Genomic DNA, 21445 nt, shown 5'->3' on the forward strand with positions numbered 1-21445 from the left:
TGTAAACATGACCAGTTTCTTTACATTTTGAAATACTAAGAAAGCTAAATGTTTTCTTTAAAGTAGAAACAAGTCAACTAACCAACCACCAAACCTCAAGGAACTATAACGAGTACTCCTTAGATTCAGTGAATGTATGATTTCCTGCAGGTCCATTTCACAGCTGTATGTAGTCCTGCTTTGCCCTAACTTAGCATTTCTCAGATTTTGGTCTGTTGGACCTTCCTGCATGCTGAAACATTGTGAGAACTCATCAGTGGGATGGCTGGGGAATTGGGAAGAGAAATACGCCATGAAAGGGTAGAGCTATCCTCATAATATGATATGCAGAAGGGAAAGTTGGAGAACCATTGCTCTAGGCAGCTCCTGCAAGTATTGTAAAAACTCCAGGTTTGACCAGATATTTGAATACAGGATGCACATGGCTAGTTCTGCTCACCTTTCCAACTTCTCACCCCATGAACTCAACAACAAAGCAATGCTGCTTAAGGGTTGTAGTAGTAGGGTGCAAGCCTCAGAACCTGGAAAGTTTTAGGACCCAGTGGAGAGTCTCAGAAAAGTCATACAATTAAACTTGTATTTAATAAAAAAAAAATCACTGCAACTACCATGTAACTTGCAAACACTGGTGAGTTTCACTGAAGTCTAGAATGACTAGAAAGCTGAGATCCAGGGTTTTCCAGTGATTTAAATTTATTTTCAAAACATAAGTCATTGCAGATGTAGCTGCATTAGGATGGCACTCTGTAATTTTTGTGTGACTTGCCTTGTCGAAAAATGTCGAGTAATGATTATTATTATGTTATCATCATTACAGTAGTAATTTCATTACATTAATTAATACAATATTACCAGTAAATGGGAGGCCTGGCTTAGTGCAAGAAGAAATCTGGGACTGGGACTGAGGCTTGTGGCTAAGCTTCACCTACAGCTATAACTGCCAGGAGCCCCCATGTGTCTCAACTGAGCAGAGTAGGGCTGAGCCAGTATTTAGACTGGGAAGCCCAGCTGTTGAAGGGGACACTAGTGCTGGCATTCCCTAGATAGTGTTTTTCTCTCTGAGACAATGGCCCCTTCAGGATCTGTAAACTGAGGGTCTGACTGCTCACCTGGTCATTGAAGAGCCTGTGACAATATTCATAAGAATGGTCAGTGCCAATTTTACAGATTTTTTTAAAAGGAGTGAGAGAGTTGCCAGCCTGAAATGGAAGGGACCAGTTTCTTCTATCTTCCCCTTGTTCCTGCTGCACCAGAAGGCTCCCACGGCTTAACTGCTTCCCTGCAAGGCTCATGCCCATCCTCCCCCACCTTATGCTTATTTTAAAAAATAAATGTAAGCTTTATTGTGTCCTGCACAACCCCAGCACTTTGACTACCAACAGGTGCCAGACACATGGGATGAGCCTATTTACACATTCCTAGTTCTGAGTAGTGGTGTTACAGAAATTATATTTGTCTTATCTAAAAGAAATCCCAGCAGTTTCAATTGTATGAGAGACTCTTTGCTTCTTGTTTTCCAATCTTATACTGTATATTGGTACTGTCAGCTGCAATGTTTCACCTCCGAGGTAGCTGCATTTCAGTGGTACAGGAAGTAAACCATAATACTTTGTTTCTATTGAACCTTCCATCCAAGGATCTCAGTGTACTTTATAAACGTGGATGAACCAATCCTCACACCATCTTTTTTGTAGTTGGTGACTATTAGTGTCTTTATTTTATACATGAGAAAACTGAAGCCGACAGAGATTAAAGATTGGCTCCTGCAATGACTGAGTGCTGTGAACTCACAATTAAGTCAATGCAATGGCAGTTCCTGATCCCACCACCGTGCTAGTGGGTGCAAGTTTACAAGGCCCTTAAAGGGTTGCCCACTATCACATAGCAAGTTTACAACAGAATTGGCAACAGAACTCAGAATCCTTGAGTCCCAGTCCTGAGTTTTAACTACAAGGCCATCCTTCATCCCATTCCCATATCTACCAAACCATGGCATGTCCAGGTTTAATTAAATAAGATTTGTTCAGTACTTTGGAAGTCCCAAATTATCATTCATTGGAGTACAATCCCAAAGGCCTATAGTACCAAAACTGGTGTTACTGCTTCCCATGTGTTAAGAACCATTGAGTTAGAGTTGTAGTTCTTAACTTTTGTGCCCTACGATATCTTTCAAAGGCAGCTTGTATTGCTAGAACTCTTGTCCTATCTCACTTCACACACCCCGCCCCCAAGCTTACTCTTTTGTCATCTCCACATGCTATTTTATTAATTAAATTTAGACTGTAAACTCTACTGGACAGGGACTATTGCTTTCCTCGTTGAAACACCTATTACACATCTGGGGCACTAAAATACCCAAAAACAGTAATAATCAGGACTCACCTTATAAAGCAGAGATGTTTTCTTTTCAAACTCATACTATGTGTTGTAAAGTAAATGTTCCATAATATATAGACATAGTATACTTTCCTTATGAAATGAACTCAGACTTTAAAAGTCCTCTTATCCATTCTAACTACATTTCTATAGTGTCAGCACTAATAGCTCTTTCCAGCTCAAACTCCCTGGTTCACAAAGAGGTCAAATATTTCCCCAATAACTCTTTCTTATTGCTAGCCATTGGAAGGACACAAGAATACTGAAAAAACAAAATAACCAAGCAATAGTTCAGTAAAATAATATTTCAGACTTCTCTGGGGAGAACATTATCTCCGTACACCAAAGGCACCATGAGCTGCAAACATATTATTGTTTATTTTGTAGTAATTGACTTTTTGCAACAAAACACACAGTATGCAAACACCCTACCTAGAAAAACAGTACTGTACAGATAAAATGTAACAACCTTTCATAAAATAATAATTGAACATTGAGGGAGGAGCAACATCTGTTATAGAGCCATTAGGAAAGCAATATTACGAGCTTGCCTGTTGACCAATCCATAAATTATAATCTATTTGTAAATCTCAAAATATTGTAAAGTCTATATTAAAGAAAAAAAACATCAAAATTAAGGTGGTGACACCCTCTGACATTTATTTTGTTGTGCTCAGATAGTGCAGCACAAATGTTACACAAATCATCTTTTAGTGCAATATTCAAATTCAATAGGGTGAGTAAAGGGACTCCTGGAGAGTTTTGTGTGATCCCTTTCTATGTGCAAAAAAACTGTCTTTGAGGTTGCAATTGTTCTGAATAGAAATGTGACTCTTTGTAAGGATTTTTTAAAGTTTAAGTTTATTGTTTTCATTTTGCAATAATGAGCATACACTTCTACTTTCACACCTTTGCAAGGTTTTTGTTGCACAACTGTACATTGTTCACATGTAAAGAATCACCTGTACTATTGAACCTGCTCCTGTTACCATTAGAGTGAATCAGGGCTTTGCCGCAGGTTTCACTGGCAGCAGCAGTAAACTCTCTGCTTGAATGACTAAATTATATGCACTCTGTTATAGGACTAAATACTACCCTCTGCTGTCCTGGAGCCCTATTCTCCCCCCACAAGTGACGGGATGATTTAGTTGGGGATGGGTCCTGCTTTGAGCAGGGGGTTGGACTAGATGACCTCCTGAGGTCCCTTCCAACTCTGAGATTCTATGATTCTGTGATTCTATGACCAGGATCTAGTGGTTAGAACTGGATGCCAGCCCAGTGGTTAAAACTGTTGCCCAGCCTACTGAGTAGAGCCAGAAATAGGAACCAGGAGTCAGTGCCAAGAGTCAGAGCTGGAGCCAGGAGACAAGCCAAGGGTCAGAGCAGGGCTGTAGCAAGCTGGAATGAGACAGAAATAAGGCTGGGGACAAGGTAGACACAAGGGGGATCACAGCTGCAGGAATAAGCATTGAGCAGCCAGAAATACCTTCTTATGCTTTATGATGATGCAGACTCATTTAGACTCATCCTTACAAGATCCCACATTTGAGGAAGAAGACTGTGCTGCTAAAAAACAACCACCTGGTTTAAAGGGGAAGTGAAGGCACCTGTCAAAAACAAAATAATAAAAATAAGTAACAAATGGAATAAAGGGTAAGTTGATAGTCATGAATATAAAGCAGAAGTTGGGAACTATAGCAAATTCCTAAGAGAAGCCAAGGAACACAAGGAGAACTCTGTGGCCAGCAGAGTTAAGGACAATAAGGAGTTTTTAAAAATTAATGGTAACAAAATGAATCCTGACAATGGTGTTGGTCCATTGCCAGATGGATATGATAGAATGGTCAATAATAATGCAGAAAAGGCAGAGGTGTTCAGACATATTTCTGTTCTGTATTTGAGGGGAAAACAGATGATGCAGTTTCATCCTATGATCTCATCTTTCCATTCCACTAGTATCTTTGGAGGATGGTAAACAGAAGGTACTCAAGTGGTCTCTGCCATGTGTTATGCCAGTTCACGGTGACACATCCTGACACTGCACAGATGTCACAACTGTAGATCACAAAGCCACCTTCCCAGTGCTGTCCAGGCTCATCCCTAATTGTTTTATATAAGGAAGGAATTTGGCTTACGCTGTCTTTTTGGAAAGGTAAGAGAACAGAAATGGAGGCACAAATAACCTGTAGGATTTTTTTAATACATGCATTTTGGAGAGAAGGAGAGGAGAGAGAAGAAGGGAGGAGATGGGATGGACAGTTGAATTGCTCTGTGAAAAGCGGTATTTTCAAACAACAGAGATACTGTATACAACTTCCTTATATAGCATATCAAATCATAAAGTTGTCATTGTTTTTTAATTCATTCCAAATTTTCAAAATGTCATGCTGATGGATCACTGCTACACTGGTAGCAGACTTTGTAATGACATTAGGATCTGACTCAGAGTGATTGTATGCCAGAGAATTCTGACAATTACTAAGTTAAGGCCTGTTTGTCACAGACACTGAGCACTTGCAGATCTCATTGACTTGAGCTGGAGCTTTGAGTATTCAGCGCCTCTGAAAGTTAGGCCCTAAAATCTTACTATACTCCCAGAGTGAAGTAGACATTTCAGAGTCTGATGAGAAACTTGTACTAAAATAACAGCCTCAGAGCAATGTGTGAAGTGAAAGGGGGTGGTTTGGGGCATCCCCAATCACATGCCATTGGTTGTGGGATTGGATTTCACTTCTGGGATTCCACTCCACTCCATCTGCACAGAGACTGATTACTCAGGCTTTTTGCATGTAGAATTGATTTTGCTCTGTATGAATAATCTGGAGGAAAACAGAAGAATATGGAACAAATCCTGCTCACTTGAATATTATCCTGAAGAGACTACTCAAATGAATCAGATGAGCAGGATTTGGCCCTGTATTGGCATTTTAAGTTTCATTATGGTATGAGATTTTAAAATGTATATGATCATTGTGTTTTTATATGGTAAAGCTTTTCAAACTGTAGTTATACCGAAGGGTTGTGTTCAGCACAGTATTAAATATTGATAGTGTAGTGATGGTATGAGAATGGAGAAGCCAGTATTATATTTGTAGAAATAGCTGACATTGTATTACATTATATTTGTAGAAATAGCTGTTGTGAAGGCTAGGACTATAACAGGGTTTAAAAGAGAACTGGATAAATTCATGGAGGTTAAGTACATTAATGGCTATTAGCCAGGATGGGCAAGGAATGGTGTCCCTAGGCTCTGTTTGTCAGAGGGTGGAGACGGATGGCAGGAGAGAGATCACTAGATCACTACATGTTAGGTTCACTCCCGCTGGGGCACCTGGTATTGGCCACTGTCGGCAGACAGGATACTGGGCTGGATGGACCTTTGGTCTGACCCAGTATGGCCGTTCTTATGTTCTTATGACATACAGACTTCAACATGAGAAACTGATCTATTGAGAGAAGGAAGGAATTAGGACAGTGGGGATATTCCCTGTTCTTTCCAAAAGGTGCTATTGGATCTTTAATTTTCACCTGGACTGCCAATAAAAGGGGCCTCACTGTAGGGCCAGATTCTACCACTCTTACTGAAGCTAGTTGTACCTCACTTACACCTCCCATTATTGTTCCATTGGGATCAGTGAGACTTCTTGTAGAGTACTTGAAATACTCCATATGACTAGTAGAATTTGGCCTCTTAATGTCTCATCCCATGACAGACCCTACACTTCAAAAGGAAATGTTACAATTTTAAAAATATAGTCACTTAAACATGCCCTGTGTACATATCTTGGACTAGGTCCTTGGTCAGCCAGAACTCTCCCTTTGAGGGGAATACAGTCTTACCTTCTCAAGGACCGCATTATTTATTTCTATAATAAGCCAATGTTGTTATGCAGAGTCCACCAACTCCCATACTCTTCTAGAAGGATTGAAAACCATGAAAATAAAATGATTAAAAGTATCTTCAAATTAGTATTAAAATTCTGAACTGTCCAAACCAAGAAAATGCAGGCTGAAACTGTACCAATCATCCTGCTGTGATTACCTTGTTACCGGTGAGTTTCCAGATTGCTTATCTCCTACAACATACAGTACATTCTATTTTAGCAAAATAAGTGAACTATGGTCGGAGTTGAGAATGACCTACTGAATCTACTCTTAAATATTAGTTGATGTATGAGTTGTTTACAGTTTCAGTAGCTTTCCATCAGAACCACTGTATGAAGTTTTGCCATCGGGGTGATCTTGAAACTTACAGGATACAAATATTGCATGAAATAGTTTGTCAAGATTCCCTAATAAACTGAATTAGGCCTGATCCTGTTCCGACAAGGGGGGATGGCAAAAACTCCATAGGAACTAGATCCAGCCTTTTTATTATTTTTAGGCAAGGATGTTCTTATTTGGAAAATATTTATGCAATCCTCTCCCTTTTATTGTGGTATTCTCCAAGTCACAATATTTCAACTTCGGACCTATTTACTAATTAGTGTACAGCACAGATTTTCCATTTGTATACCTCCTATTATATCATGTTTTTAAATAGCTGCATGCATCCATTCCCTCTCTCGGCTATGAATGCAAATGTGACGATAATACCTAAGAGGGCGGCTCAAAATGTTTTGTTGGCATCTGACCTATTTCAGATTCGCTTAGTCTCTCTCATGATTATAGAGCTCCTGCTGAAATACACCTCCAGTAGTTGTGATCTGTGTGTAAACTGGAATGCCAAATTGCGGAGTACATAAAGATGAGTAAAATAGGAAGACGTTACAAATATCACTCTGGCAATTATAGGAAGAAGGCAAACAGCCCTGATCACTCCCTGGGAAGCACCCTCAGGTAATACAAAGTTCAAGCACTTTCCATAAGGAGCAGAGCTGGAGCTGGTTAGTACGTGCACAATTGCATACAAAACCTGAGTTATCTGAAACATTGAAAAGGCAGATGTCCAGTTTAACCTCATGGGATTGATTTGTCATTTTGATTTTTGCCCGTCCGAATTAAAAGGGAGTTTGCATGATTACTAATACCTACGAAATCCGACCGAAATTAAATAACTTGTTACCTTTAAAAATATTGTGCCACATTTTAAGCCCTCTGCAATGCGGGTCAAAGCCTCTGCCCCCTCCCACACTCTCACACACAGAGGAACGTAAAAACGGGCAGGATAGCCAATGTTTCAAGAATGCTTCGCCGCCCCTCTCAGTCCCTGGTGGTTCACCTGGAGATGGATTCAGGGGGGCTAGTAGCACTGCTTCTTTCCTCTCCATCCTAATCCTCCCAGCACCCATTCTTACCCCCAGCGCCCACGCTTCTGTCAGACAAAGACACAGCGCAGAAACCCTCCTCGAGGCAGTGTTTGGTACATGTAAAACGCTTCGTTGCTCTTTGCTCGTTCTCCAGGATTCCAGCAGCGATAAACTGCGCGCTAGGAAAGCGGCTCTGACGACTTTGGGATAGTCTGGCTCATGGATATGAATTATTCTCCGTTAAAAACATCGATAAGTCATTGGCTCCTGTAGGACGCGTCGATCAGAAATGTGAGGCTACATGAACATTACTGGTGGTGGGGGGAAAGTTAAAGGAACTGGCTGGGTTTGCTGAGGGGCATCGAGAGTAAACGGCTGGGAGTGAAGGGGCTCGGGGAGGATGCATACGCTGCATTGTATTTAGGACCGTTTGTCGGGATTAAAGGGATACCGAATGGTCCCAGAATGACTCGACCTCCGGTAGGTTGTGATCTCAAGTATGCAGGTGTAAGTGAATGCGGAGTGACTCCACCGAGCTCAGCGGAGTTACTCCGGACTCAGACAAGATACTGCTGGTCTCTCTGCTGGGTTTGGCTTCTTAAAGCGACGAGCCAGGCGGGGCAGCAAGGCCCCCCGGCCATCTTAAGAGGAAATCACTGGGGAGGGGGCCGGGGCAGGCGAGAGCGCGAGGGGGCTGAAGTTGGCGCGGTGCGTGGCTGGCGCTGGGCAGCGCGCCGGGGAGGCGGCAGCGCTCTGTCCCCACCAGCCTCGGCTCGGGGTCGCCGCCCGCCAGCAGCGTGCAGGGGAGGACCCGGGCCAGGGCCGCTCCAGTCTCCCCGGCCCGCCCCTTCTCCGTGCCCTAGGCAGCCCTGGGGCAGGAGCCTCCCTTCCCCCCGGCAGCGCGGGCCACTAGCGCCCCGGAGCAGGCTCCCCCGCAGCGACCGCCCCCTGCTGCCAGGCGCCGGGAAAGACGCTGGCGCTCGCCGCGGGCGCCGCAGGCAGAGGCTCCGGCGGCCGGTCCCCGCGGCAGGTACAGTACGAGGCCCTGGCCCCGCAGCGGCTGAGCGGGGCGCGGTCAGGGAGCCGGCGGAGAAGCCGCCAAGCGCGCCGGCTGGGCAGCGGCTGCAGGAGGTGCAGGGTCAGGGCCCCGATCCCCCTGACGGTCCCATTGGGTGCGATGGGAGGCGGATCTGGCCCAGCATCTGCACCAGGGAAGTGCCCTGGGGAAGAGGCTGCAGGGGGAGCGCTTGCTTTTTAGCCGCAGGTTGGCGCTAACCAAGCCGGTGTCAGCGCCCCGATGGCTGCTCGGAGCACCTGTGCGAGACAGCGCCTCTGCCGCCGGGCACTGCCCGACCTGGGCTGCTCCAAAGGCAGCCAGGCGGGGCTAGCTCCACAGCGAATGAACCCATGTGCAGTTTAGGAGTCAGGCTGCTAGACGGAAATCTCTGTTCCTTATTTATAATCGCTTTCATGGAATACAGTGCAAATGCTTTTTAGAGCAGAGAGTATCCAATTAAGGACTTTCCCAAAGTGTGGCTAGGTAGTGATTCAATATCCCTTGAAATGGAAGTAAATATTATCAAACACCTCCCACGTTGTTGAATTATACTTAATGCAATGCCCTTGAAACATAAATATTCTGGCATTCATGTTTTACATTCTGATGAATAATTTACCTTTGACTTGCTTACAGAATATGAGAAATGTCCACTGGAATGAGCACGTGTTTGCCGTCACTAACTTCTCTGATTCTTTGAAATTAATCCTTTTATTTTTAACCAGTGATACTTTGGCAATACTCCACTGGTGATCCTTTGGAATCTATGCTTAATAAAATTAGGATTTTGTCTAAGTAACTAATAATATACTTCAGTTGATCGCTGGAGCACAAATATAATATATTGTATTAGTTGACATAATCCAAAATGCCTCCCTCTAGAAAAATAAAGAAAAGCATGTTACATATCTAAAGTTATAAGGTCTCCAGTGTTTGTTTGGTTGTTTAGCTAGACGTTTGTTACAGTTACTCTATGTGCTCAGTAGCATATACTTTAATAATATGTTAGGCTTGCTTTACTGATCAGCGAGGTCATTACATCACACTCCTTCGAATTGGGAGGTGTAATCCTATTTTAATGAATTGATGATTTGCCTACTGTGGGAAGCCATATTGTTGTTTTTCCAGAAGAATTTTGTAATATTTATTTTCTTTTATCAATAATGGCCACTTTAAGAGAGAGAAGTAAACTTTCATCATTAACATATGATAAAGCACTTGTCTGGAGTTTTGAAGTGCTCTTACTCTTTTTTTCAGAGCTCAGAAGTTCTTAAACTGAAGTTTACTGTTGAATGTACTCACTATAAAAGAATTGGAACAGTTGCAGTGGTAGCTCTACCTCTTTAATCTGTCTTTTGTAAATGCACAGCCCTAACTCTCCTTTGTTGTATTTAGGCATTATGACACAGTCTGTAATTACATGACATTTTTTATCCAATATAACATATTTCAGTGTTTTCTAGGAGCTTAGATAACCAATGATTAAGTAATTATGGATTATTATAATACCTATATGCAACAGGGCAGCATTAAAGTTAAGTGTTCAACTTTTGTATTTCCTAGCTTCTGGGTGCTTAACTATACAGGGTTAACGTTGTGTTTGCAGTGTTGGTCCCAGGATATTAGAGAGACAAGGTGGGTGAGGTAATGTCTTTTACTAGACCAATTTCTGTTGGTGAAAGAGACAAGCTTGCAAGCTTACACAGAGTTCTTCCATCCTCCAAAAGTAAGATTTATGGATTTTTTGCTTTTTGCATTTTAAACCAGTCACAGGCCTTAAAGTGGAATAATGAACATAATCCACTTCAGACATGTTAAACTGACATAAGGTTAGATCACCTTATATCTTAAACTGAGCTGAGACTGGACAGTGGTTTAAGCTTCTTGTGCCATTTTAAGACTTTAGATTAGTTTAAATGATTTTAAAAAACCAACCCCTCCACCCCCCGCAAAAATCTTCCTAAAAACATAACTGGGGGGAGAAACAATTTGATTAAAGTGCTTATCAAAGGAAGATGAATATTAAGATACATCAGATGGACATAGGTGAACATGGTTCAGGAAGATATAATGAAGATCTTCCTAGTTCATGATGCATATTCCTACTTTAAAGTACATTTACATGCTGAATAGTGACTATAAAGCAAAGTTGATAGGAAACCAGTGAGACACAAGGAATATGGAACCCCAAGATACTGTCTTTACAGTCACTGTTCAGGTTAGGACCACACTTTAAATATGACGAAGGGAAACATTTTCAAAAGCACATTAGTGACTTAGGAGCCTAAGTCCCATTTTAAAAAGTGACTGGCACTCACGAACCTAAGTCTTACTGAAAGTCTCACACTGGATGTCATTGACAAGAATAGGACCAGAGAGGGTAAACAAATCCTAGCAGTAGAAGTTGCTGCTAATACCAAGCAGCAAGAGAGACGCCTCAATAAGTGCAAAAGTCCAAATAATATCAGTGACATGTTATTGTGTGATTGTGGGCTGAAAACCAGCAGTATGGTGGGGAAGCATTTTAGCTTCATTCAGCTAATAGCACTCAAGCTGAAGACACACTATGCAAGTGTTGTGAGTCCGGGTAGAAACCCACAGAAACTGAAAACTGCCTTTTTACTGAATCATCTCTGTAACAACCCTCCAGCCCCCCGCATTTCTTGCATGACCAGCATGCCCCAGTGCAACAAAACAAACGGCTTTTGCAGCCCAAGCTTAGTAAAATACCCACCAGTTCCAGTATATGTACTGAATCACCATCTCTGGGAGAGGCAAGCAGTGCTGGTGCATTCAAGTTGACTCTGGGTAAATATTCACTACAAGCGCTACAGTGTCAAAGCTGAAGCATAGAAACTTACTACAGTGGCAGAAGAGTTTTTCTGTTCCTGTCATAAAACCACCCCCTCAACAGGTGATAGGTCGATGGAAGAATTCTTCTGTTGACCTAGCTGCATGTACAGTGGGGGTTAGGCTGACTTAACTACATCACACAGGTTGTGAAATTTTTCACAGCCCTGAGTGATATAGCTAGGTTGATCTAATTTTAAGGTATAGATCAGCTCTAATGTCTCCCTCTTTCTGTTATCCTACTCTCCCACAGCTGGTAGTGATATTTCTCTGTCTTCATCCTTAAGTAGGAGTACCACTGTGATGGGCTGCCCCCCTTTAAGGTGCCACCTGATGTACTGGGATACCACTGAGCCCACCTGTTCTGCCATCCTGGGCCCCCTTTACCCTGTCTTGCTGAGCCAGGCTCTTAAACCTCCTCTAGCACACACACAGGCAGGGTCACACCCAGCTGCAGAAAAACACAGACACTGAGATCAGCTTAAGGCAGAGTTTCCCAAACTTTAACAGCCCGCGAACCCCTTTCACTAAATTGTGAAATCTCGTGAACCCCCTCCTAAAAATGAATATTTCAAGGGATTTAAGTTTAAATTTCCTCTGCACTCCGCACTCGCACTCTGCACTCCGTGGGGCTCCTGCTGCTGGACCCCGTTGACCGCCCCGGTCTACTGAGCTCCACTGAGCTCGGGCTGCAGGTCCCACTGACCGCCGGGGCTCAGACTACCAGCCCCAACTGCCCGACCCCGCCCTCCCTGGGGCTTGGGCTGCCAGCCCCACGCGGCGCGCTGGGGTTCGGGCTGCCGGCTCCCCCACTCACAGAGGCAGGGCTCGGGCTGCCAGCCCCAACTGCCCTGCCCCGCTCTCCCTGGGGCTCTGGCTGTCTGCCCTGCAACCGGGTCCCACCTGCTTCCTCCAATGCCCATGGTCCTCTGGCCGCCATTAGTGAAATTTTTCTGGCGATCCCCCTGTAATGTTCTGCAAACCCCAGGGGTTCGCGAACCCCAGTTTGGGAACCACTGGCTTAAGGGACTTGCCCCAGCATTCAGGTGTCCATCTCCCTTGGAGTGCAGACCCAAAGGTATATTGTCTTGCACTGTATGAAAAAGTCTACACAGCGCAAGCTCATAAAAATTTGCTCTCTCCATCAATGTGAAGAGAGATATGCACAGTTGCTTGCCCCCCACCCCAGATATGAATTGCACAAACTGGGTTATGTTATAAACAAGAAATAAGTTTATTGACTACAAACGACAGATTTTAAGTGATTATAAGGGATAGCAAACAGAACAAAGCAGATTACTAAGCAAATAAAACAAAACATGCAAACTAAGCTTGATTCACTAAAGAAACAGGTTACAAAATGTAATTTCTCACCCTAAATGTTGAATTAGCAGGATGCAGAGTTTCTGTATCTTAGAGTCCCAGTTATTTCTTCTTGCAGACTGGACCCCTGTCTCAGTCTGGACTCACCCTTGCCTTTCCCTTCAGGTTAGTTCCTTTGTCCCTTCAGGTTCTTTCAGCAGTCCTTCTTCTTGAGCAAGGGAGGAGAGTCCAGATCAACTCCCTCTCCAGACGTTAACAAGGATTTACGGAAGGCTGGAATCCTTTGTTTGATCCCTATCCCTCTACAGTGGAAAAGTACCAGCAGTGTCGAAAGGGGTATTTTTCATGAGGTGACATTATCACCTGACCTTGTAGTGTTAATGCAGCATCTTCAAAGTTCTATTGTCCTTCTTAAATGGGTCATTCAGGAGGATTGCCTACTGTCTGGTGGGCATTCCCCCCAAGTACACACAGTTTTAATTGTTATATAGTCAATATTCCTAACTTTAGATACAGAAATGATACATGCATACAAATTGGATAATCACATTCAGTAAATCATAACCTTTCCAATGATATCTTACATGAGCCATCTTGCTTAAAGTATATCTTAGTTATGCCATAGTCATATCATAACCATGTTTCTATGAAGAATACAGGGTGTAATGTCACAATCACATCACTTCAGTTCTGTTCATGACCTCTCTCAGAAAGAAAAAAGGCAAAGTCAACCCATATTAGTGTTTATAACTAATCCAAATATGCAGACCTTTTGGGGCAAAACTAAATATATTTCCTCTGACACAACAGTACTTAGCTCAAATGAAGGATATACTGGGGTTGGCTCCATACTCTATCTATTTTGGAGATAGCTAGGTCCCCCACCCCCACCCCAAATGCATGAGATTTCCTTGTGGTCCACCTTTTCTATAAGAGTGCTGCCTTGTATTTATCAAAGGGCCTGAAGGGAAGATTCCAGACTTCTAAGGCAGTTTGATACCTGGACCAGTACAATTTCAGTGCACAGCTAGCTGCCTTTGACAGCCCACTACTGTAGCCACAGCAAAAAGCATCAGTGGACATTCCCACTGCTCTGTGCAACAACCAATCATCTATGGGTACTTGGAGTAGATCTTGAACATTTACTGCAACGTATCTTGATACAGGCTATGAGCACACACTGGAATGGCATATTGTGCAGATTACACTGATTGACTGGACAAAAGCAGGCTCTACACTTCATGTTCATGGGGCAGGACACAAGGGGAAGCACTAGGCCACCATAAGTGGTTCTTCTGGAAGTCACTAGTCATCGTAAAAGAACCCTTTAAACACAGCACACTTGATCTTAATGACAGCAAGCATCATTGCGTGGCTCATATACACTAGACTTCAATCTCTTATTTGCTAGAGCAGGCAAGGAAGGATCCAGAGGAGGTTTCTGGTGATGATGCTGTCCCTGTCAGTGCCTTGAGGACAAACCTGAAAACTGTGTACAATAATCTATAACAGAACAAACTGCATTGTTGCAATGGTGCTGGAATTTCACTGGTCCCATTATGGTAAAAGAGAGATTTGCTAGGATTTGTCTGACTGCTAGTATTAACCCAGAATTCTCTATTTCACCTCTACTGACAAAACTCTGTGTAACTTTGGTGGAAGTTTTGAATCAGTGGAATCTGTAGGACTTGGCCCTATCTTACGTTAACATATATTAAATACTATTTTCCAGATTAAATTGAGTATGGCAGTTATACAATTCAAAAATTGCCACACTGGGACCTGAATTCTGTGGAACAGTGAGCGGCCATAATAATGTGACACTTTCTGAAAGATTCTTTTTTCTGGTGAAACTCTCTATTATGAAAATAAGGAATATTGCTGGAACAAAACAGTATGCATTTTTAAGCACTCCAGTGTAGTTTGTCTTCATGTAACAGAAATAGGTACCCTAATAATATAATATATGGATGGGTGCAATTATTGCACAGAGCCGGATTATGAACTCCTTATTCACAGTGGTGAGCAGTTATTCAAATGACTTGTCCCATTGACTCTAAAAGGACTACTTTGATAAATAGTTGGTCACTCATGAGTAAAGGGTCCACAATCTGGCCAACAGCAAACCATTGTTAATTGCTTACTTCATCTGCACCACGCTTTAAGTTGTAAGTGCAAAATATTAGAATCCAAGGGTTGGGGCATAGGTAGGCTGCATAACACATGCTAAGAACTGTGGCAATTAATTGGTGAGGGTTTATAATTATGCAGGATTTAGGGCAAAGTATAATGATATTACTGCTCTTTTAAATTTAATGAAGCAATAAAGAAAATGGTTGTTTCTCTAAATTCTGATTAACACCAATGTCATCTTTTCTGCAGTTGCTAATTAAAATCTTTCTGATTCTAAGCAGGACTGTAATATGGATTTAGAACTCGAAGACTATAACACAACACTCACTAAGGAGAACAGCTCTGCGACTATCAAGAGTTCTGATTTTTCAGAAGACTGGGAAGACTATAAGAGCAGCGTAGATGACTTACAGTACTTTCTGATTGGCCTGTACACATTTATAAGTCTTAGTGGCTTCATGGGAAATCTACTTATACTGATGGCTCTAATAAAACGCAAGCAGAACACAATAATAAACATTCTCATTGGAAACCTAGCCTTTTCTGACATTTTAGTTGTGCTGTTTTGTTCACCTTTTACATTAACATCTGTCCTGCTCGATCAGTGGATGTTTGGAGCAATCATGTGCCATGTTATGCCCTTCCTCCAATGCGTGTCAGTTCTGGTTTCAACTTTAATGTTAATCTGTATTGCTGTTGTCAGATACCGCATGATAAAAAATCCCCTTTCTAGTAATTTAACAGCAAAACATGGCTATTTCTTAATAGCAACTATCTGGGCTCTTGGTTGTACAATTTGCTCCCCTCTGCCAGTTTTCCACAAAATTGTAGATCTCCGTGAAACCCTTAATTTAGAGACACTGAACAGCAGGCATTTGTGTATTGAATCATGGCCATCTGATTCATATAGAATTGCCTTTACTATTTCCTTATTACTCATGCAGTATATATTGCCCTTGGTTTGTTTAACTGTAAGTCATACCAGCGTCTGCAGGAGTGTAAATTCCAGATTGTCAAACAAGGAAAACAAATTTGAAGAAAATGAGATGATAAACCTAACACTTCATCCACCCAAGAGTTGCAGATCTCAGGTGCAACTCTCCAGCAGTTCTAGATGGAGCTATACGTTTGTCAGACAACACAGAAAAAGGTATAGTAAAAAGACTGCCAGTGTGATGCCAGCTATTTTATGGAGTCATCAGGATAATAATTCTGGAGAACTCCCAGAAACCTCTGGTACAGAAAGAAGCCAGCTGTCTTCATCCAGTAAGTTCATACCAGGGGTACCAATCTGCTTTGAGATGAAACCAGAAGAAAATTCAGAGATGCAAGACATGATTACAGTATCCCGATCCATCACTCGAATTAAGACAAGATCTCGGAGGGTGTTCTGCAGACTGACAGTACTGATCTTAGTTTTTGCTGTCAGTTGGATGCCTCTTCACCTTTTCCATGTTGTCACTGATTTTAATGCCAATCTGATTTCTAATAGGCATTTTAAATTAGTATACTGCATATGTCACTTACTGGGTATGATGTCCTGCTGCTTGAATCCCATCTTATATGGGTTCCTTAACAATGGCATAAAAGCTGATTTGATGTCTCTTATTCCATGCTACCAAATATCATGATTTTAAAAGCTCGACAATAAAATATAAAACAAACAATGTTATGTCTATAAGCATACTGAAGTATAAAATATCTTTTATTTAGTTTTAGGTGTGAATCAATTGTGGTTAGCAATGATTAGCAGTTTTAGTTGTGAATGGTTAGTTCTAGGTCTGAATGGTTTGTACATGCCTCTTATGTACAGCAGAAAATACAAATACATTGTAATATTAGTCTTTTGTTTACGTATTGTATGGAGGAAATTATGTCTAGTGTACAAAACCATATTATCATTTTAATAGTTCAGTTAAATGTTTTAACTGTACCTTGCAAATATCTGAACTCTGAATTCACAATTCATGTAAGAAATGAGTCAAATCATCTCATATCAATTATCATGAGGCTATAATCAGCAAATTATTATTATTACTGCTAAATAATGTTTAAAATGAATCAGACTATTTTGACCACTTCTTAAAATAAAATTTTTTGTTGCTTGATGTGATTAGGACAAATTTATATTTTTCTTTGATCTCGACATGTCCAGTGCAGCCAATACCTCTCTATCAAATTTGCCAGACATCAACAGATCTTTTGCTGCTTCTTTAAAGACTGTCTTCTTCACTTGGATGACTACATGGATAATCACTATATTCCAGATTGTTCTCATACTCCTGGATTTAATTAGCCTCATCTACCCCTTTTTTCTGGTAATTTACTGTGTCCGATCATTTCATATGATTTTCAACTTGACCTGAACATAGATAGAATGCCTCTGTCCTTATTTTCATGACTTTCCTCCAAGAACAGTATGTTTTGATTCAGAATGAACTCTACTGATCCCTGGGAGAGCAAGTGACAACAGAAATAAGAAGAAATAGAAAGATAAACAGTTTTTTTCTCATGAAAGCAAATGATGATCCCTTTTTCTTTACAGATAGTCTGTTGTTTTGGAGAACTGTGGTATCTTCCAGATACAAATATTGGTTGACTCTGCATCCAAGCAGCAGACACTAGGGCCCTGGTTCAGCCAGATGGTGGAGTCAGTGGGACTACTCAAGTGCTTAAAGTGAAGAAAGTACTTAAGTATCTTGCTGACTTTAGATCAGAGGTGGGCAAACTATGTGGCCTGCGGGACCCTCCTGCCCGGCCCCTGAGCTTGTGGCCCAGGAGACTAGCCCCAGGCCCCTCCTCTGCTGTTCCCCCTCCCCCACAGCCTCAGCTCACTGAGCCGCCGGCGCCATGCTCTGGGCAGCGAGCTCCTGGGGCAGCACAGCTGCGAGCCCGGCCTGACCCGGTGCACTGAGCTGCGCGGTGCGTGGCTGGCTCCAGCTGGGCGGTGCAACTACCTGTCCTGGTGCAGCAGGGCCGCCAGCCACCAGTGCTTCAAGCAGCATGGTAAGGGGGCAGGGAGCGGGGGCGGGGGTTGAATAGAGGGCAGGGGAGTTCAGGAGGGTGGTAAGGGAGCGGGGGTGTGGATGTGGTCAGGGCGGTCAGAGGGCGGGGAACAGGGGGGTTGAATGGGGGCAGTCAGGGGACAGGGAGAAGGGGTGGTTGGATGGGGCAGGGATTCCGGGGGGGGCAGTCAGGAATGAGAAGAGGGATTGGATGGGGTGGCAGGGGGCAGTCAGGGGTACGGGTTCCGGGGGCAGTCAGGGGACAGGGAGTGGCGGGGGGGGAATGGGGCAGGGGTTCTGGGGGGGGCATCAGGGAACAGGGGGGTTGGATGGGGAAGGAGTCCTGGGCGGGGGGGTGTATCAGGGGCCGAGAAGCAGGGGATAGGGGGTGGGGACCAGCACACGCCTGGCTGTTTGGGGAGGCACAGCTTCCCCTAACCAGCCCTCCATACAATTTCCAAAACCTGATGCGGCCCTCAGGCCAAAAAGTTTGCCCACCCCGCTCTAGAGGTAGATTTTAAGAGCCTACTGTGGCTTTTTGCTATCCCCAGTATCTCTGTGAACAAGTCAGTGCCTGCATCTGTTTTAAGTACAAATGCCCAGGTTCTGCTACCCCTTACACTGAGAAATACACTACTCCACAATTAACTTCATTGGAATGAATAAAACTACATGTGGAGTAAGGTATGACTCAAAGTGAGCAAGGGTGGCAGAATCTGGCTCAATGTCTTTCCTTTACTAAAAAGTACACTACGCTCCCCACTCCCCTATCTACTTTATTGCTTTTTACTTCTTCCCCCCCTCACCCCATTTTCCCTCTCTCTTTACCCTTCTCTCTCTCTTCATGTTTATTAAATAAAACTTCAGAACAAACCAAAAATTACACTCACAGTTGGGACAAATCACAGACACAAAAATAAACTTCCTCACTCCAGACTCTTTGTCCTAAGAACTAAAATGTCACTTTGATCTCATAGGCTACCCCCATCCAATGATAATTGCCATTTTGCGGAACTTATCTGTTTTCTCCTAGGCTATTGCTCACAATTGAATGACTGCACAAACAGTGGTGAACTAAAGTATCAGTCAAGTCATTCTGTGCCTGCAAAAGGGCTCTGTCAAGGTACTATAAAACTACGGCATTAGAAACTGTCAGAGGCTCAAAGAAAATACATGGCAAATGTCTGTCCATCCTTATTGATGTATGTACCAAATCTTCTGGTGTCTGAAAAGGTCCAACACCCAATTGTCCATAAGTCTCCCTTACTCTAACAGGTGCTTTATCTTCCCATTTAAACTGCAAGTGTCTTCCCCCAAAGAAATCTGGCCCCCTCCCATGCTATATTTTTATAATATAAATAAATTAAATATATATCGTTCCTTGCTTTTGGCTGCTTTAACTCAGCACAGGGGAACTGGCTTTGCACAGAGGCTGCAGCAACAGATGGTGGTACAAAGGTGAGCTTCAAGCCACTTTTGTACACATAACCTTAACCTGAGTTCCATCCAGGTCAGCTTCCCCCTTGGAATTGCCCATTAATTCTTTTCCCTTTAGCCCACTTTCTCCTCCAGTTCACATTTTCAATCTGGTGGCATTTAAAGGGCATTCTTTGGTGAACAGGAAGAACAAAGCAAGATACTAAAACTAAACACAGACAATTTTACATATAATGGTTGGTATATTATTAGAAGTATACTTTGGCACTGTATCATCATTGATGTGTTTTGTTAAGTTTGAAGCATACAGAAAAATCAGATAATATAAATAATCTTGCTGGAAGAGTGCAACATAACACTACTTTATTTCTTAGAATTCCGAATGATAACGCACAAGAACCCAAAAACAGAGAGAGAAAAATCAGGCTGCTCCCTAAAGATGTGTCTGCACTGCAGCTGCGAGATGGGATTACAGCATGTGTAGAGATACTCAAACTAGCTTTACTCTGGATATATCAAAGCTATCTTGAGTAACACTACCGGTGAAGCTGCAGCAGCATGGACAGCTGCACAAGCTAACTGCACTCATCCAGATCAAGCGGCTGCTACCCATGCTGGCATGCCTTCAGTGCTATTGTTTTTTTGTTTTGTTTTTTTCCAAGGGAAAGTGCAAACACAGTTCCCCACTACCACAAATTATGCAGTCGAGTTTCCTGCATTTGGGGAAATCACAGGAGTCCGCACACCCGCAGTGCAAAGGATGAGCCTCACCCTGGGAAAACCACCTTCATGATCATGGTATCTGTGCTATTCTTAGTCGAGCTCGCTTTGATCAAAGCTAGCTTGGGAACGTCTATTACATGCTGCAATCATACCTCCCCATTGCAGTGTAGACAGACCTAAAGCAGAGAGACAGAACTCACCCCACCTTGCTTTAAGCTGGCTCTTTCCAGAACTGACTCTGCTTGCATGCTTTGCTACAGAGCCCCTAGTCTGCTTATGGGACCTGGAACCCCCTTGGTGCACGCACGCACACACACACACACACTCTGTTAAAGTGCTAGCTTGCAATTTTGATACAGTCCTGAATACATGTTTAATACTCAAAAGTAGGGCTGTCAATTAATCACAGTTAACTCAAGCGATTAATGCAAAACAAATGAACTAGATTAAAAAAATTAGTCATGATTAATTGCAGTTTTAATCACACTGTTAAACTAACAGAATACCAATTTAAATCTATTATATATATTTTTGGATGTTTTTCTACATTTTCAAATATATTGATTACAATTAAAACAGAATACAAAGTATACAGTGCTTACTTCATATTATTTATATTACAAATATTTGCACTAAAAAGATAAACAAAAGAATTAGTATTTTTCAGTTCATCTCATACAAGTACTGTAGTGCAATCTCTTTATTGTAAAAGTGCAACTTACAAATGTAGAATTATTTTTTTTTACATAACTGCACTCAAAAACAAAACAATGTAAAACTATAGAGCCTACAAACCCACTCAGTCCTACTTCTTGTTCAACTAATTGCTAAGACATATAAGTTAGTTTACATTTACGGGAGATAATGCTTCCCATTTCTTATTTACATCACCTGATAGCGAGAACAGGCGTTTGCATGGCACTGTTGTTATCGGAGTTGCAAGGTATTTACCTGCCAGATATGCTAAACATTTGTGTGCCCCTTCATACTTCAACCACCATTCCAGAGGACATGCTTCCATGCTGATGATGCTCATTTAAAAAATGCGTTAATTAAATTTGTGACAACTCCTTGGGGGAGAATTGTATGTCTTCTGCTCTGTGATTTTACCCACATTCTGCCACATATTTTGTGTTATGGTAGTCTCAGATGACAGTATATGTTGTTCGATTTAAGAACACTTTCACTGCAGATTTGACAAAATGCAAAGAAGGTACCAATGTGAGATTTCTAAAGATAGCTACAACATTTGACGCAAGGTTTAAGAACCTGAAGTGCCTTCCAAAATCTGA

At 42.4% G+C, this 21445-nt stretch overlaps 1 protein-coding gene and 1 pseudogene across 2 annotated transcripts; one reads left to right on the forward strand and one right to left on the reverse strand.

Moving 5' to 3' along the window:
* Nucleotides 1-7524: 7524 nt before the first annotated feature.
* On the forward strand, nt 7525-17073 carry NPY5R (neuropeptide Y receptor Y5). 2 transcript variants are annotated; one of them, XM_074950056.1, is made up of 2 exons: nt 7525-7916; nt 15270-17073. In XM_074950056.1, exon 2 carries the CDS (start codon nt 15279-15281, stop codon nt 16617-16619), a length of 1341 nt encoding a protein of 446 aa, XP_074806157.1. In that variant the 5' UTR covers nt 7525-7916; nt 15270-15278; the 3' UTR covers nt 16620-17073. The 2 variants fall into 2 exon arrangements, with proteins under 2 accessions (XP_074806157.1, XP_074806156.1); XM_074950055.1 differs by lacking the exon at nt 7525-7916 and adding an exon at nt 7954-8105 and having other exon boundaries at nt 15267-17073.
* A 3016-nt stretch (nt 17074-20089) lies between these two features.
* Nucleotides 20090-20241, reverse strand: LOC141987033 (U1 spliceosomal RNA; annotated as a pseudogene).
* Nucleotides 20242-21445: the final 1204 nt, after the last annotated feature.

Source organism: Natator depressus, chromosome 4 (assembly GCF_965152275.1).
Source record: "Natator depressus isolate rNatDep1 chromosome 4, rNatDep2.hap1, whole genome shotgun sequence".
In the NCBI taxonomy this organism is placed as follows: domain Eukaryota; kingdom Metazoa; phylum Chordata; order Testudines; family Cheloniidae; genus Natator; species Natator depressus.